The sequence below is a fragment of the Suricata suricatta genome, chromosome 8, assembly GCF_006229205.1.
Source record: "Suricata suricatta isolate VVHF042 chromosome 8, meerkat_22Aug2017_6uvM2_HiC, whole genome shotgun sequence".
Classification (NCBI taxonomy): domain Eukaryota; kingdom Metazoa; phylum Chordata; class Mammalia; order Carnivora; family Herpestidae; genus Suricata; species Suricata suricatta.
Window position 1 is genome coordinate 59,514,627 of NC_043707.1, and position 16,497 is coordinate 59,531,123.

Here is a 16,497-nt window from a genome sequence, read left to right on the forward strand (position 1 = left end):
CAACAGAAACATACACAAAAAGGTACATAGGTTAAAATAACTATAAAAGAACAAGTTGCTTCAAATGTACAAAAAAAATACAAAGAAATCCTATTTTTGTAGTTTCTGATGAAATGGCAGAGTATCCTAGGCTATTGGCTCTCTCCCCAAAATCAACCCAGAGGAACTGTAGAAGTAAGTATGAGGTACTGATCTGAGGAATTCACATTTTAGGGAGAAACTGATAAAATAAGTGAAACCTGACCAGCCACTCTTGGGCTTTCACTCTATGCAGGCTTTCAAGGTGGTTGTTATAATCTGAGGAGATTGCCTCTTTTCAGAGCTCTGTGGGGTTACTGATAATCAAGGGAACATGAGCTTATTGAGAAAAAGAAAATATTAGATACCAGATGACTCTAACTACTATAAAAGAGAAAGAAGCAGGGTGCCTGTCTCAGCTGGTAGAGTGTGAGACTCTTGATCTTGGAGTTGTGAGTTCAAGCCTCATGTTGGGTATGGAGATTACTTAAAAATAAAACCTTTAAGGGGTGCCTGGGTGGCTCAGTTGGTTAAGTGTCTGACTCTTGATTTCAGCTCAGGTCATGATTTCATTGTCATGAGATTGAGGCCTGTGTTGGGCTCTGTGCAGGGCATGGGGCTTGCTTGGGATTCTTTCTCTCTCTCTGCTCCTCCCCTACTCACACACTCTGTCTCAAAATAAACTTAAAAAGGTAAAATCTTTAAAAAATAAATAAATAAAAAAGAAAGAAACTGAGTAGCATATTCTACAGGTAGCAGAATTACTGGAACAGCCGGACCAATAAATAAGCAAAAATAAATATTCTCAAAGACATAATAATATTCTCAAAGACATTAACCATACTGACAAAAGTCATTAAAAATGACCAAGTGGAGATGTTAGGTCTAAAATTTTTAGTAGCCGAAATAAAGAAGACAATAAAGGGACTAGATTATAGATGGATCTAGCTGAATAATGAATTGGTGAGATGGAAAATCAGATTGAAAATCCTTCAGAGGCATCAGGAATGGATAAGGGAAAAATAGAGAGGAGAAAACAGAAGAACAGAGCTATGGGGCACCTGGGGGGCTCAGTTGGTTAAGCATCTGACTTCGGCCCAGGTCATGATCTCACGGTTCATGAGTTAGAGCCCCGCATTGGGCTCTGTGCTGACAGCCTGGAGCCTGGAGTTTGCTTCAGATTCTGTGTCTCCCTCTCTCTCTGTCCCTCCCCAGCTTGTGCTCTGTCTCTCTCTCTCTCTCTCTCAAAAATAAATAGACATTAAAAAAACTAAAAAAGAAAAAAAAAAAAAGGAAGAAGAACAGAGCTAAGAGCTGCGGGGGTTAGAAATAAACAAGACAATATCCATTACTCCCAGAAAGGAGAAAAAGAAGGAGAGGAAATATTTGAAGTAGAATGATAAATATCCCAGAATTAAGAGAAGACTGCAGATTGAAAGGCTCATAGAATAAAACCTTAAATGAACATAAAGAGATGGTTCTAAAAGCTTCATGAAAGAAAGAGTAGATCACCAACAATGGAACAAGATCTAGGTCAACAGACCTTCAATAGAAAGATTAGAAGCAAGAAGTCAACAGAATAATATTTTTTAATATTGAAAAAAAAGAACTAGAATTATATGTTCAATATGATATTTAAATGTGAGAGTGTAAAAACTTTCCAGGGATACCTGGGTGGCTCAATATTTTTTTAAATATTGAAAAAAAAGAGAACTTGAACTAGAATTTTATGACCAATATGGCATTTAAATGTGAGAGTCTAATAAAAAGTTTCCAGGGACACCTAGGTGGCTCAGTTGGTTAAGCATCTGACTTCAGCTCAGGTTATGATCTTGCAGTTCATGAGTTCGAGCCCCCACATTGGGCTCTGTGCTGACAGCTCGGAGCCTGGAACCTGCTTCGGATTCTGTGTCTCCATCTCTCTCTGCTCCTCCTCCACTTGCATTCTGTCTCTCTCTCTCAAAAATAAATCAACATAAAAAAACTAAATAAAATAAAAAGTTTAAAAAAATTTCTAGTCATACAAGGCTTCAGAAGTTTTGACACATAAATTCCAACTTTAAAAACATTGTTTTATTGGGGCGCCTGGGAGGCTCAGTCAGCTAAGCGTCTGCCTTCAGTTCAGGTTATGATCTCTGAGTTTGAGCTCAGAGCCTGGAGCCTGCTTCAGATTCTGTGTCTTCCTTTCTCTGCCCCTCTCCCACTCACATTCTGTCTGTGTCTCTCAATAATAAACAATTAAAATATTAAAAAAAATAAACACATTCTTTTATCAACAATAGCCAACTATAGAAAGAGCCCAAATGCTCCATTGACTGACAAATGGATAAAGAATGTGTATATGCAGACACAGACACCCACACTGGACTATTACTCAACCATCAAAAAGAATAAAATCTTGCCACTTGCAGTAATGTGGACAGAGCTAGAGTGTATTATGCTAAGCAAAGTAAGTCAGAGAAAGAAAAATACCATATGATTTCACTCATATGTGGAATTTAAGAAACAAAACAGACGAACATACGGGAGGGGAATAAAAAAGAGAGAGAGGGATATAAACCATAAGAGACTCAACGACAGAGAACAAAAGGTTGATGGAGGGAGGAAGTGTGAGATGGGCTAGATGGGGGATGGGTCCTAAGGAGGGCATTTGTGATGAGTACTGGGTGTTGCATGTAAGTGATGAATCACTCAATTCTACTCCTTTTTTCTTTAAACAGAAATTAATTTATTTAAATGTTCATTTACTAAAAAATGTTTTTAATGTTTATTTTTGAGAGACAGAGACAGAACACAAGCAGGGGAAGGGCAGAGAAAGAGGGAGACAGAATCTGAAGCAAGTTCCAGGTTCTGAGCTATCAGCACAGAGCCTGATGTGGGGCTCAAACTCACAAACCGCGAGATCATGACCTGAGCTGAAGTCAGACACTTAACCCACTGACCCACCCAGGTACCCCTAAATGTTTATTTTTGAGAGACAGAGAGGGACAGAGGTTCCAAAGCAGACTCTCTGCTGACAGCAGAGAGCCTGATGTGAAGCTCAAACTCATGCACTGGAAGATAGTGACTTGAGTCAGAGTTGGATGTTCAACTGACTGAGCCACCCAGGTGCCCCTGAAATCAATATTGCATTGTATGTTAATTAACTAGAATTTGAATAAAAAATTTAAGAGAAGGGGCATCTGGGTTGCTCAGTTGGTTAAGCATCTGACTCTTGATTTGGGCTCAGGTCATGAATCTCATGGTTCCTGAGTTTGAGCCCCGTGTCTGGCTTTGTACTGACAGCATAGAGCCTACTTGGGATTCTCTTTCTCCCTCTCTCTCTGTGCTCCTACCCTGCTCTATCTTTCTCTCTTTCAAAAATAAACATTTTAAAAAATTAAAAAGAAAAATGAAACATACTTGAAGATAGTGTTCACATCACAACAATAAAACAACTACAGTAACTTACAGATCACTTGCTTTTTACTAGGCACTTCTCTGAGAATTTTCATAAGTAACAAATAAATGAGATTAACTCATTAAATTAACTTAAATCTTGGAGGATGTTGTAAGAGACATAGAAAGAAGAGATGATCAAATTACACATAAAAGTTTATTGCTGTAGAGTATATGAGGGACTCCTTGAAATCACCAAGAAAAACATAGGAGTGCTAGAAGAAAGATGAGAAAAGGCACAGAACGTGAAAGGACAATTTATAGGAAAGGAAACTCTCTGTCAAGGATAAAAACATAAATAATACTCAAATTCATCAGTGATAGGAGAACTGCAAGGAACAACAATTACATGTTACTTTACCCCCATGAGATGAGTGGAAAATGTGGGTGGGCACATAAGAAGCCACTTTGACTGTTAGTGGGAACATAGACTAATCATGGAAAGAAGTTTCGTGGTACTTAATCAAAGAGCATAAGAGTATGGTATACATAGCTCTGATATAGCAATGCTAAGTGAAATTAGCCAGACACACAGGGACAAATTCTGTAGATTGCATGTATGTGAGGTATGTAGAGTAGTCAATTTTACAGAGGCAGAAAGTAGAATAGTGGTTACCAGGGATTAGGGAGGAGGGAATGGGGAGTCACTGTTTACTGGGTACAGAGTTTCCATGATGATGAAAAGTTCCAGAGATGGAGAGTGATGATGGTTACATAATAAGGTGAATGTACTTAAAGCCACTGTATACTTACAATGGTTAAAATGATATATTTTATGGTAAATGCCAAAGATGTTAAGTGTTTTTTGCCACATATACAAGAAGCCTCAATAGTGGAAAAACCCAACACTACAATTAAAAAATGGGCAAAAGACACAGACATTTCATCAAAAAGAGATACAAATGGCAAATAAGCACGTGAATAGATGTTGAATACCATTGGTCATTAGGGAAATGCAAATAAAAGCCACAATAAGTAGTGGTGTACCCAACTATCAGAACAGCTTAAAAAAAAAGTGATTAATGTCAAACGCTGCTGAGGATGTGAAGAAATTGGATCTCTCAAGTTTGTGGATGGGAATGTAAAATGGTACACCACTTTGGAAAATAGTTTGGCAGTTTCTTATAAAACAAAATCCATACTTAACATATGACCCAATCACATTCTTGGGCATTTGTCCCAGAGAAATAAAAATTTATGTTCATACAAACACCTGTATATAAATGCTCACGTTAGCTTTATTTATATTAGCCAAAAAATGGAAATAGCCAAAATGTCCTTCAACAGATGAATGTTACATCCATGAAAGAGAATACTACTAAGTAATAAAAAGGAATAAACTACTGATACATGCAACAGCTTGAGTGGACCTCAAAGGGAATATGCTTAGTGAAAGAATCTCAAAAATTTACATGCTTTATGATTCCATTTATACACATTCTTAAAAATACTCTTAAATACAGAGAACAAACTGAGGGTTGACAGGGGTTGGGGAGAGGGGACAATGGGTGATAGGCGCTGAGGAGGACACTTGTTGGCATGAGCACCAGGTGTTGTATGTAAGCCAATTTGACAGTAAATTATATTAAAAAATAATTAAAAATTTAAAAAAATGACAAAACTATAGAGATGCAGAACAGATTAGTAGTTGCCAGAGACCAGGGATTGTTGGTATGATTCTAAAGGGGTAGCTCCAAGAAGACTGTTGTGGTGACGGAACCGTTCATATCTTGATTGTGGGAGTGGTTACAGGAAGCTATCCATGGGGCAAAATGACACAGAACCACGCACACACATGTACACACACAAATGAGTTAATGTGAGAATGGTGAAAATTGAATATGGTCTAGTTAACAGTACTGAATTCATGTCAGCTTGATTTTGATACTGTATTACAGTAAGATATAGATACAATAGATAAGATACCTTCACTGGGGAAGCTGGAGAAAGGCCTCAGGGTACTCTTACATATCATTTTTACTTTCTATCAGTCTCTAATTCTTTCAAAATTAAAAAGTTAAAATCAACATGCACATAAAGCAGTATATGTTTCACAGAAAAATATATAAATATACAGCAAATGTATATGTACTGTATGCTCTGCATGTGTCTTTCTATTCCTTTCTGTCTAGAATGTCTCTAGAGGGAACAGGTGATAAAGTAAATGATCATTAGTCTTGCATCGGCTGATGATAGTGTGCCATAAAAATAGGAACATGATGAATTTAAAAGAGGTTAAAAGTATATTTAGACTCTGTAGACAAACCTTTTTACAAAAAGAATCTTATAAGAGCCTAAGTTACAGAGACAGACAGACTGTGGATGAAGTCCTAGTTCTGCCACTTAGTCGCTGAGTAACTCTGGGCAAGCTACTCTGCTTCAGTCACCTTACCAATACACCTGGGCACAACGTAACACACCCCCGACGGTGTTGGGAGTGTTAAATGGGAACAGCAGAGGTACAGCAGTTAGCATAATGCCCAGCACATAGGAAGCACTCCTGTATTATTATGATTATAAATGCAACCACCAAAATTACCTTTCAAAATTGGCTGGCAAAAGATACAAAATTTAATCTTTCCTCTACAAGCTAAAACTAAACCAGTGAGATTAGGAACTGTGTTAATCTTTCTCATTGTCCTATTCTGAAGTTTCACACACACATAAAATATTTCTCAAATACATGAACAATTAGGGGCGCCTGAGGGGCTCAGTCAATTAAGCGTCTGACCGTTGGTTTTGGCTCAGGTCACAATCTCACAGTTTATGGGACTGAGCCCCACGTTGGGCTCCATGCTGACAGTGCAGAACCTGCTTGGGCTTCTCTCTCTCTCCCTCTCTCTCGGTCCCTCCTCTGTTCTCTTTCTCTCTCAAAACAAATAAATGAACTTAGAAAGAAATACATGAACAATTACAAGGTTTAATTCCACCTCATCAGAAATCTTTACTGTGTGAATTTATGTACCTTCGTCCTTCATGTTTCGATCTATCTGTGGCCCAGCATTCCTTTCTCGGAACTGTATGCCCTGCAGGTGTCTTTGCATTACTTCCTGTATTAATTCAAATAATGGCTGATCCTGTTTGAGACACAATGAATGTGTTAGAAACTGCATTTTTCTTACCTTCTCCCAAATCCTACGATGGAAGTTTTGTGAAAACATATTTTCCTCTGGATGAGAAATGGGGTGGGGCTGGGGCAGGAAGCTCCTACCCCCCACATCACACAGTCCGCCTCTGGCATATGAGTGTTTAACATAGTGCAGTTTGGACTGTTCATGTCTGTGATATGACAGAGTTTGCAATTTTGCTGACACATGAAAATGAATCTTGTGACTTTGTATGGTTTCTATTTGAGTGAGCTGGGCAGCTAATAAATGTATCTAGCTTCTTCAGAAATCTAAACTTTAAATTGGCATTGCTGTTTTTACTCATCCACATACATAGTCCTGGGGATAAATTACATGCTAACATGACACTTTAGGTGAAACCATTTTTTGACAAATGTTCTTTGAATATTTCATGATAAAAATATCATGGGGACACAGATCTCTCCTAACTCTAAGATGGTTTAGAAGTCCCCACAATCATATACCAAACAAACTATAACATAAAGGTAGTTCAGCAGTGGCAAAAGTACAGTATCATTGTACATTATTGACTGGGAAGAAAACAACTCAAAATGTTTATTTGTTCTGCACTGTTCAAAAGATAAACTCTGAACAACGTGGCTTGGTGACCAGCCTCTCCACAACCTGGCTCACCCATTCCACCATCTCTTCCTACCCTGCAGGGGCCCTGCACAGAAAGTCAAACTAGACTGAGCAGCACGTCCTAAACTGTGCTTCTATCCTGCACTTTATTTTTCCTTTCATCTTGGATATCTTCTCACAACTTCCCTCATCTCTGCTGAAACCCTATTTACCTTTTAAGGTTCAGTGGAGGTAAATGTTTGGTGCTTTATGAGGTCCTCACTGAGAACCACCTACTATTTTATGCATTTCCTATGCACCTCTTTTTATAATGACCCTGATATGTACACGTTATCTCTTCTACCACGTTGCAAGTTCTTTAAACAAGAATAAGTCTTACCACTGCAAGCTTTCAAGGTCCTAGCAGGTGCTAAAGAAATACCAATGTTAACAAGTTCTTCAGATCTGGATTCTTAATTATGTGTATTTATATGTTTTATACATTTTTTTATTTTTTAAGTCATTGTTCAGGAAAAAGAAAATGTTTTAAGATGATTTTTACCAGTGTGCCGGCAGACAAAGGAGCAGAATCATCTGTCGGATACATTCTGGAAACTGGGCACTTGAGAATGTCTAGGCCATTTGGAACGATTTTACAATAATCCTGAATACACTGGAGCCACCACCACACGGCATCCCGGCAATTGTATCTGGCGTAAGTTCCTTCTCCCAGGAGATTAGGAATGAGACCGTGTCTCAGGGTACCAGCAAATGCTAAAATAATATTCCTAAAACAACAGAATTAGGTGGATCATTCGACATGAAAACAGTCACTTAAAAAATTTAAGTCATTTTTTGTGACTACTATTCCAGATGCATTTTCCCTCCTGCCCTTACTTTGAATTTTCAAGAAGTGGTCATAATATGATAGATGGAGTGCTGAATTAAAAGCCAGAAACTTTGATCCTAGTCCTGGTTTTTTCTCTAATAATCTTACCTTCTCTGGAATAGTTTTTTTTATCTATGGACTTAGGGATTGGACTGGGTGTGTTTTAGGGCCCCTCATATCTCTAGAGTCTACTTTTGAAAACTGTAGTATTTCAAAATCTAGGTAACTATGAAATGAACTTTATTATTTTAAATAGCAGATGTTAAGAGCAAAGCAAAATAAATGAGTAAAAGTTGACCTTGAAAATCATGATTTATTTTCAAAAATTGGTAGAGAATACTTTCTCTTTTAAAGTATTGTATTATCATATACCAAATGGCAACTTTGTAAGATAGCGTGGCATTCTAAAAACTAAGAGGTAAGAAATAAGAAGACAGGTTTAAAATCTAGCATGGCCATCTGTATGGCCTAGGAAAAGTTGCTGAAATGTCAAGGCCTCAGTATTTTTTGGCCTTGACAAACCATTTAGAAATTTAATTAGTTTTGTGTTTCAGTTTAATGCCTATCTCTTAAATAATAGTGCAACAAAATGCTTTCTTATATTTTGCAGTACAAAAGTATTAGTATGAATAGTAATACTTCCAATTAATAAAAGGCCAGAATGCAGCAATCTTAGCCATCCAGAACAATGTTACACACTTGAAAGTTGAATGAAAGACTCCTGTCCATGAAGACCTCTGAAGTAGGAGGAAGTAGAACTGTCTCTGGTAGAGACAGCCAAATGCCCACCAAAATGGCTTTCCTACATGTCCCAACCTATGTTAGAGGTGGCTGTGACCAGATTACTGGATTCTAAGGCAAGCATGGGAATGGAACACATGTTACACATGCATGTTACGTGCACAGAGCAGGTGCATTTCCCCCAGGCTCTTTCCCTGTCTGCCAGCTGATTGGAGAGTAGGACTTAGGCCCTGGGATGGTTGATCCTCAAGATGAAGGGGCCTGTATCCTTGAATCACTACACGGAAAGCTGCTTCTTGAAAACCCATTTTGGGCCAGAAGTGAGAAATAAATTTTGTTTGTGAAAAACCACTGAAATTCAAGTTTATAATTGAAAAAATTTTTTTGATGTTTATTTGTTTTTCAGAGAGAGAAGGAGACAGAGTATAAGTAGGAGAGGATCAGAGAGAGAAGGAGACACAGAATCTGAAGCAGGCTCCAGGGTCTGAGCTGTCAGCACAGAGCCTGACCTGGGGCTTGAACTCATGAACCATGAGATCGTGACCTGAGCCAAAGTCGGATGACTAAGCCACCCAGGCGCCCCAAGAGTTTGTAATTATAGCAGGTAATACTACCCTAACGGACACATTATCCTCTTGGAATTATCTAGATCACGGTGGGCAACCTTTTTCTGTAAAGGACTAGATAGTAAATATTTTAGGCCTTGTTGGCCATATATATGATCCCAATCATGTCTTCTTCTTTTTTAATGACTCTTTAAAAAGGTAAAAACTATTCTTTGCTCCTAGCTCTACAAAATAGGTGATAGGGGCCATATTTCACTAACCCCTGATCTAGACAGTCATATGTAAAATTGAGAAGGAGAAATTGTTGGTAGTATATAAGTGATAACTGAGAGCCCAGATAACAATGAAAATAATAATAATGATTAAAAAAATAAACATTTATGTAATGCATGTGACAGATACTGTTCTAGACACTATAACTGTACTAGCTCATTTAATCTTCACAAACGCCCTTTAAGTTAAGTACTATCAACATTTGACAGAGTCCAAAGAGGATAAAGAAGGTGTCAGTTGGTAGTTTGGAACCAGGATTAGAGCCTGGCAGTCTGGCCCAAACCCAAGTTCTTAGCCATTACATTGCACTGAATTCTGATGTTCCATTTCCTACCTTTCAATCATGGTCATTTAGGAGCATTTGGGGAAGAAGCAAACAGTGTCTCAAATCTTTACAGCCCCACAATGGTCTCTTTAGTCAGTAAGAAATGATCTTATTATATTAGGTTAGCAGGGAAGAATATAATACATTTCAGATGCCTACTTAGAAATTTTCAATTTTACAAGGATTGAAAACAAAACTTTGTCACTTGAAGAGGCAAATTTCCATTATTTTCTGAATGACATCCAAACAAGCTATCATATAAATGCTTTTTTGCTAAAAGTTTTAACTTGTAGAGCAGTGCTGTCAAACTTTAGCCTTGGGCTGCTGAAAATCACCTGGAAGACACAGATTTCTGCCTGGTACTCTGACCTCTCTATGCCCACATTCGGAGGTCCAGCACAAGGATCAAGAATTTGCATGTCTAACACACTCTCAGATGATGGTGACACTGCTGATTTGTGGCAGTGATTTGTGCTGAATTGAGTAGCACTGCTATACCACCTCTCTATTCTGCCTTCGATAATTTCATTCATACTACGGTGACATAAGAAATACTATCTGAAGTCTAAAACACAAACCCAGTGGTTCCAAGGCCTGACAACAGACAGAGGAAAAGCTGATACTACAATTCTTCCCACAGGACTCAGCGTTCATTATAGAAGGAGAAGGATGATAGAATTCAAATTTTACCTAAAGGTGAATCTGAGTTCTTATACTTAATTCAGGCACAGAAATTTTACTCTTTAGTGAGTGATGTTTGTAACATGGTTAAATATTTTTTAGTTTTACCAAAATCAATTAGCAAATGCTGAAGATAGCCTGACCTATAACATGAAGGAGTAGAACTTAGTCACTTCAAAGATTTTTACTACTTTGAAATTCTGTGATCTTATTAAATGAATATGTGTAAAATAAAATAGGGGCACCTGGGTGGCTCAGTCAGTTAAGTGTCCAGTTTCAGCTCAGGTCATGATCTTGCGGTCCACGAGTTCAAGTCCCACATTGGGCTCTTTGCTGACAGCTCAGAGCCGGGACACAGAGCTGGGAGCCTGCTTCAGATTCTGTGTGTGTGTGTGTGTCCCTCTCTGCCCCTCCCCCACTCGTCCTCTGTCTGTCTGTCTGTCTCTCTCTCAAAAATAAATAAACATTAAAAATTTAAAAAAAAAGCACCTAAGGAAAACATACTTCCCAACTGTTACAAATAGATGGTAAGGAGGAAGGTTTGAAGAGCATGTGAAAACATTTAGACATAAACTTGTGCTCCAACTCTTTAGAGATCTCCTACCTGGCCTCTAAATAGCGTCCAGTAATCAGCAGTAGACCTCTTAGTGCAATAAAAGTATCCCTTCCCCAGCAGCGGAAAATACCAGAAGAAAAATGAGGTAAACCTAATAGAAAACAGAACAAAGTAATATGTTAATAATATACACACAAGCCTATGAACTTCATTACTAGAGGCCAGTTGCTTTAAGCCTGGGGGACAAGAATGAGCTATAGGGAGTCTGCAAACTTTCTTTAAACTTTAAACTTTAAAATTGTATGCAAAATGTGTGACGTATTTATACCTATATCAACTTTGTGTGATGAGGTTCCATATTCTTATTACATTCTTAAGGGAATCCATGATTTCAAAGATATATGAATCAGGACTAGAGAGGGATACTGAATTGATTAGAATGTGAGTATTTAAACACAGATGAATATTCTTTTAATACATTAAAGTTAGAGATTGAAATCAGAGATCTAGTATACAACATATAAACAAACAATATAATATTAATGATATATATTATTTAATAACACAAGTGGGAAGTTTAATAAAGTGAAAAGTACACTCTCCAGATATGAGAACAGCCAAGTTCAAAGGAGACAGAGCTGTGCCATATAATATTGATGATACATCTGAGGATTCTACTTGCAACTTAAAGGCAACAAATTAATCTAAGTACAAAATGATTATCTTAATGATACATAATTGAACATGTTTATTAATCTGTCAGTCTAGAGTCAAACTTTAATACCAAATTTCCCGTTAATTCAAAACAACTTACACTTTGTCAGCCAGTTTTTACAAATGAAAATAAGAATTTCAGATGCTAAATAACTCGAACATTCTAGGTAACTGTAGCCTTTATGCATGAGATAAGATAGGGTGATAGATGGATAAAGTATATAAATTTTAGACTGAGTTTGATTTCTTATAAAACATGTAAATAATACATTGTTATTCTTATTTGTACCCAAAACAATAATCAGTAGAAAAATAAAGGCATTAACATTCCACTCAAAAAAGAACTATGCTAAGCATAAATATAACACATTTTTCAGGAAGGGAAAACTTAGGACATAAATAAAACGTACACAGCATTCATTCATAACTATCTTCTAAGCACTTAGTGTTCTCTGACATTATCATATTTGCTTGTTTTCTGGTTTGTTGAATGAATAAGTGTCTCTCCTGAGTGGAAAATAAGATTCACGTCAACAGAAACCTTATCTGGCTTGTTTACCAAACTATATCTATCATTAAAAGTTGTAACTGGTAAAAAGAAAATCATAAAAACTTATTGAATGAATGAAATAAAAGACTAATTATAAAAGATAAGTTGTCAGGAAATGATCTCACGATTTGTGAGATCAAGCCCCACATGGGGCTCTGTGCTGACAGCTCAGAGCCTGCTTGGGATTCTCTCTCTGATCTCTCTCTCCATGCTGGTGTATTCTCTCTCTCTGTCTCAAAATAAATAAATAAACATTTTTTAAAAAGGTAAATTGAGAGGTGAAAGATTTTGACTAAGGTAAAAGAAACTTTGGGCCATTCCTAAGTATATTTCACAATTTGAGTTTCTGCTTATTAGGTCTTCACCTTGTAGTAGACATTGTTTTCTATTAAGAAGGATCAGAACTAAAGGTAACATTAGATGTTTCTTTTCTACACTGTCTCTAAAATAGTGGTACCAAACTTCCCTAAACACATTGTGTATTATTTACACATGGTTTATATATGGTTGATGATTGTAACTTTGAGGTCGATGAGGACAGTGGTTACCATATATAATACCACTCGATGCCACACAGACTTTCTGGTACTCTAACCCATTTAACAATTTGTATGAAAGACGAGTATAGATAGATTTAAGGATGAATTTGAGTTGCTATGCCCTAAAGTTTAGGCAATTTGTCTTTGGGAAGAAGTAAAAACTATAAGATCTCTAGCACTGGTATGTGGAAATGTTTGCATTAACCTTTTGACCTTAAGAGTACAGAACTTACAAGTCACATATCTTATGAGTGATTTCTACCTTGCCAATTATTATACAAGTTTACAACGATGATTTTTTTGGTACTACTGTCATCAAAGGCCTTGGTATTCATTTTAAGATGAACCCCAAAAAACTATCTGCAAAAATGAGCACAGTCCTGTATTTTGTTAGTATGTAGCATACAGAACACTTCCCTGGGAAACTAGAAGGAAACATTAAAACTCCTATTTATATTTATCAACTTATCTTTATAGTTTCTATTTTTGTTTTCACTGAGCCAGATTATGTCAGATATCATATCAATGTAACAGCTATGATACCAGTATATCAGTATATTTTTTGGGGAGTGCTAAACAACAGCAGTGCACAGTCAAGAATGTTGAGGTCACTATACTGTGTAAGGTTTCTAAGCAGTAGGCTTTAAAACCAAATTCTGAAAAAACAAAACAAAACAAAAAAACCCAAATTCTGCACATCAATTTTTTTCCCACATTGACCCAGTTCAGTTTCATAAGCACCTGCATGGATTCACAGGGGAAATTAAGTACCAGGAGGAGACAAAATAGTTGAGGGAAAATCTAAAACATGATTTGTATAACTAAAACATTCAGAGGGTTCATATGATCATTCTAAACGAAAAGTTAATTTCTTTTAGTTGTCAGGTCTTATGAAGTCTTTTTTTCTGGGTCTGAGTAGATGCAAATTTAAGAGCAAACAGAGAAAGTCACATAAATACTATTATTTTCATCCTGCAATTTGGTATTTTTCAGTTTAGTCTGGAAAGTTCTAAATTCAGTGGGCATTTTCTAGAAATAGCTTGAAATATATTAAAAAGAAAAGCCTGTTTTTTAGCCTGTTTTGCTAAAAGTTAGATGCTTCACTGACTGAGCCACCGAGGTACCCCTTGACTTAATTTTTTAAAAGTGGGAATGAAGTATAATATAATGTAAAAGAGTAGTAAAACAAATCTGATTAAAAAAATACAAAAGAGTAGTAGTTGGAAAAAATAGAAACATGCAGAAGGATTAACGAGCCACAATGAAAACACATGCAAATAAATGCCTGTTGCACAGTATTAATTAAATAGTAAGCACAATTGTTAGTTTTACAAGTGAATAGCTATGAAATTTTACTAACCAGTCACATAAAATCTTGGGTGACATCATGAGGTTTTTTTTTTTTAAACAGTCATTTCCCCATACCTTTTCCTCTTTGAAAAAAACCTAACACACATTTTAGCCTGTATGTAATTTCTTACCTGCAGCTAGAGACACACAATATTGCTCCTTTTCTTTCGTGATCTCATTTAGCCTATATGGCACATCCATAAGTGAAGGTGACAGACGTGGCAGAGAAGGGCATTTTCCTACTCCACACATTTGCACTGATCCCAGTGAAAGGTGTTTCACAAAGGTAGAACCATTCTGAACAAAGCTGTAACAAAGCAACCGAGTTTAATTTTTTAAAATGTTTATTTAATTTTGACAGAAAGAGAGACAGAGTGTGAGCTGAGTAGGAGCAGGAGGGAAACACAGAGGCTGAAGCAGGCTCCAGCCTCAGAGCTGTCAGCACAGAGCCTGATGTGGAGCTCGAACCCATGAGCCATGACATCATGACCTGAGTTGAAGTTGGATGCTTAACCAACAGAGCCACCCAGGCACCCCCAAAGTGACCGAGTTTAAAATATTATTTGTAGAGGGGCGCCTAGGTGGCTTAGTCGGTTAAGTGTCCTACTCTTGATTTTGGCTTAAGTCATGATCTCACAGTTCATGAGATTGAGTCCTGAGTCAGGCTCTGTGCTGACAGTGTGGAGTATGCTTGGGATTCTTTCTCTCCCTATGTCTCTACTCCTCCCCTGCTGTGTACATTCTCTCTCTCTCAAATAATACATAAATAAACTTAAAAAAATGTTATTTGTAGAAATGCAAAATTGTGATATGAACACTAACTTGAAATCTACTCTCAACAGATTTTAGGTGTACAATCCAATTCTGCTACTCAGAGGCACAATGGTACACAGATCTTCTAGAATTCACTCATCTTGCACACCCATTGTCTCCACATTTTTTAGCAGTATCATTTTATTTGATTTCTTCCTAAGTCTCTCTACACAGATGTGTAACAATGGTAATACTGGTTGAAAACATTTTTGATTTGGTTAGATTTCAGAACTGCCTTCATTTCACACAATATTACAGTTGGCTTTAAGTCCAAGGTCTTGTTGCGCCAGATGGAAGGACGGAAGTTCTGTTCTTTCTGAAATGACGCCCAAATCAGTTTGGTGGCTCTTTGGTGGCATGTTAGGTCTGTAATTTCATTTTAGGGAAATTCACCACTGAGGGCAGATCTCACTCATAATAATAGAATAATTTTTCTCTTAATTAATGAGAAATTAGAAAAATAATTATGTATGCATATTCTAAACATTATCTCTGTTAACAAGTCAATGAATAAGTAGAAACAATTGAATTTTCCCAGGAACATGTTTTTTTTTAGCTTTACTGAACAGATTTTAATACTGCTGTTTTTGTGTACTCCAGATTCAAGGATGCAGATATATTACTATCCACTTCTAGACCCTCAGCTCTATGAGTCTATGACAATTCTTTACACTTTGGTCTTTCAAGAGTGTGTATAAACTGACTGCATATGTTTTCTGCATAAATATGGCTATTTCCTCAGGCTTTGCTGGGTCTACCTTGACATCTGCTTCCACGCTGTGTCCAGGAGAGTGGTGTACGCACCAATCAGTATAGCATCGAAGTAACAGGGGATAAGATAACGTGGGACCTGCTTCAAGTAGAAGAACATAGCCTGCAGCCATTTACCAACCTGTTATAAAAATGATTTTAAAAGTTAATTTGGTGTGTTTACAGGCTGGACGCATTTTAAGAGGTAAATCGAAACATGCAACTCTACTATCTAATAATCTATCAACTAGATTTCTATTTATTAGAATCAGAAATGATGAAGGGAGGGGAATATTTCAGGTTAGAAAACAATGTTAACTTTATAGATACCATAGTAATATAGCTCTTATTTGTGTCGTTGTTTTTTTTTTCAGCTAGAATATAGCTTTACTTACTTCAGCAATAGTTCCTGATCGTGAAATAAGCCGGTTACTGACATAGTCAATCATCCAATCTCCAGATCTCAAATTACCACAAAAGGGGTGTCCCAAGTCATTCTTTGGTCTTATTTCTGCCAAGACGGACATTAATCCTGAAAATTCATAGAAATATCATGCTGTTATTGGCAGAGGCAACTTGTTCCCACAGCCTTGGCCACTGCTGTC

The 16,497-nt window shown here is 37.0% G+C and overlaps 1 protein-coding gene across 1 annotated transcript in view; it reads right to left on the bottom strand.

Moving 5' to 3' along the window:
- The window catches only part of AGL (amylo-alpha-1, 6-glucosidase, 4-alpha-glucanotransferase), an 83,784-nt gene that overhangs the window by 15,992 nt on the left and 51,295 nt on the right, over window positions 1–16,497 (bottom strand). Inside the window, exons 22-27 of the mRNA XM_029949043.1 lie at window positions 16,288–16,424; window positions 15,901–16,034; window positions 14,461–14,636; window positions 11,225–11,327; window positions 7,708–7,933; window positions 6,422–6,533 (exon numbers count right to left, since the gene is read on the bottom strand). Of these exons, the coding sequence (XP_029804903.1) occupies window positions 6,422–6,533; window positions 7,708–7,933; window positions 11,225–11,327; window positions 14,461–14,636; window positions 15,901–16,034; window positions 16,288–16,424 (888 nt within the window). The remainder of the gene's footprint in view (window positions 1–6,421; window positions 6,534–7,707; window positions 7,934–11,224; window positions 11,328–14,460; window positions 14,637–15,900; window positions 16,035–16,287; window positions 16,425–16,497) is intronic.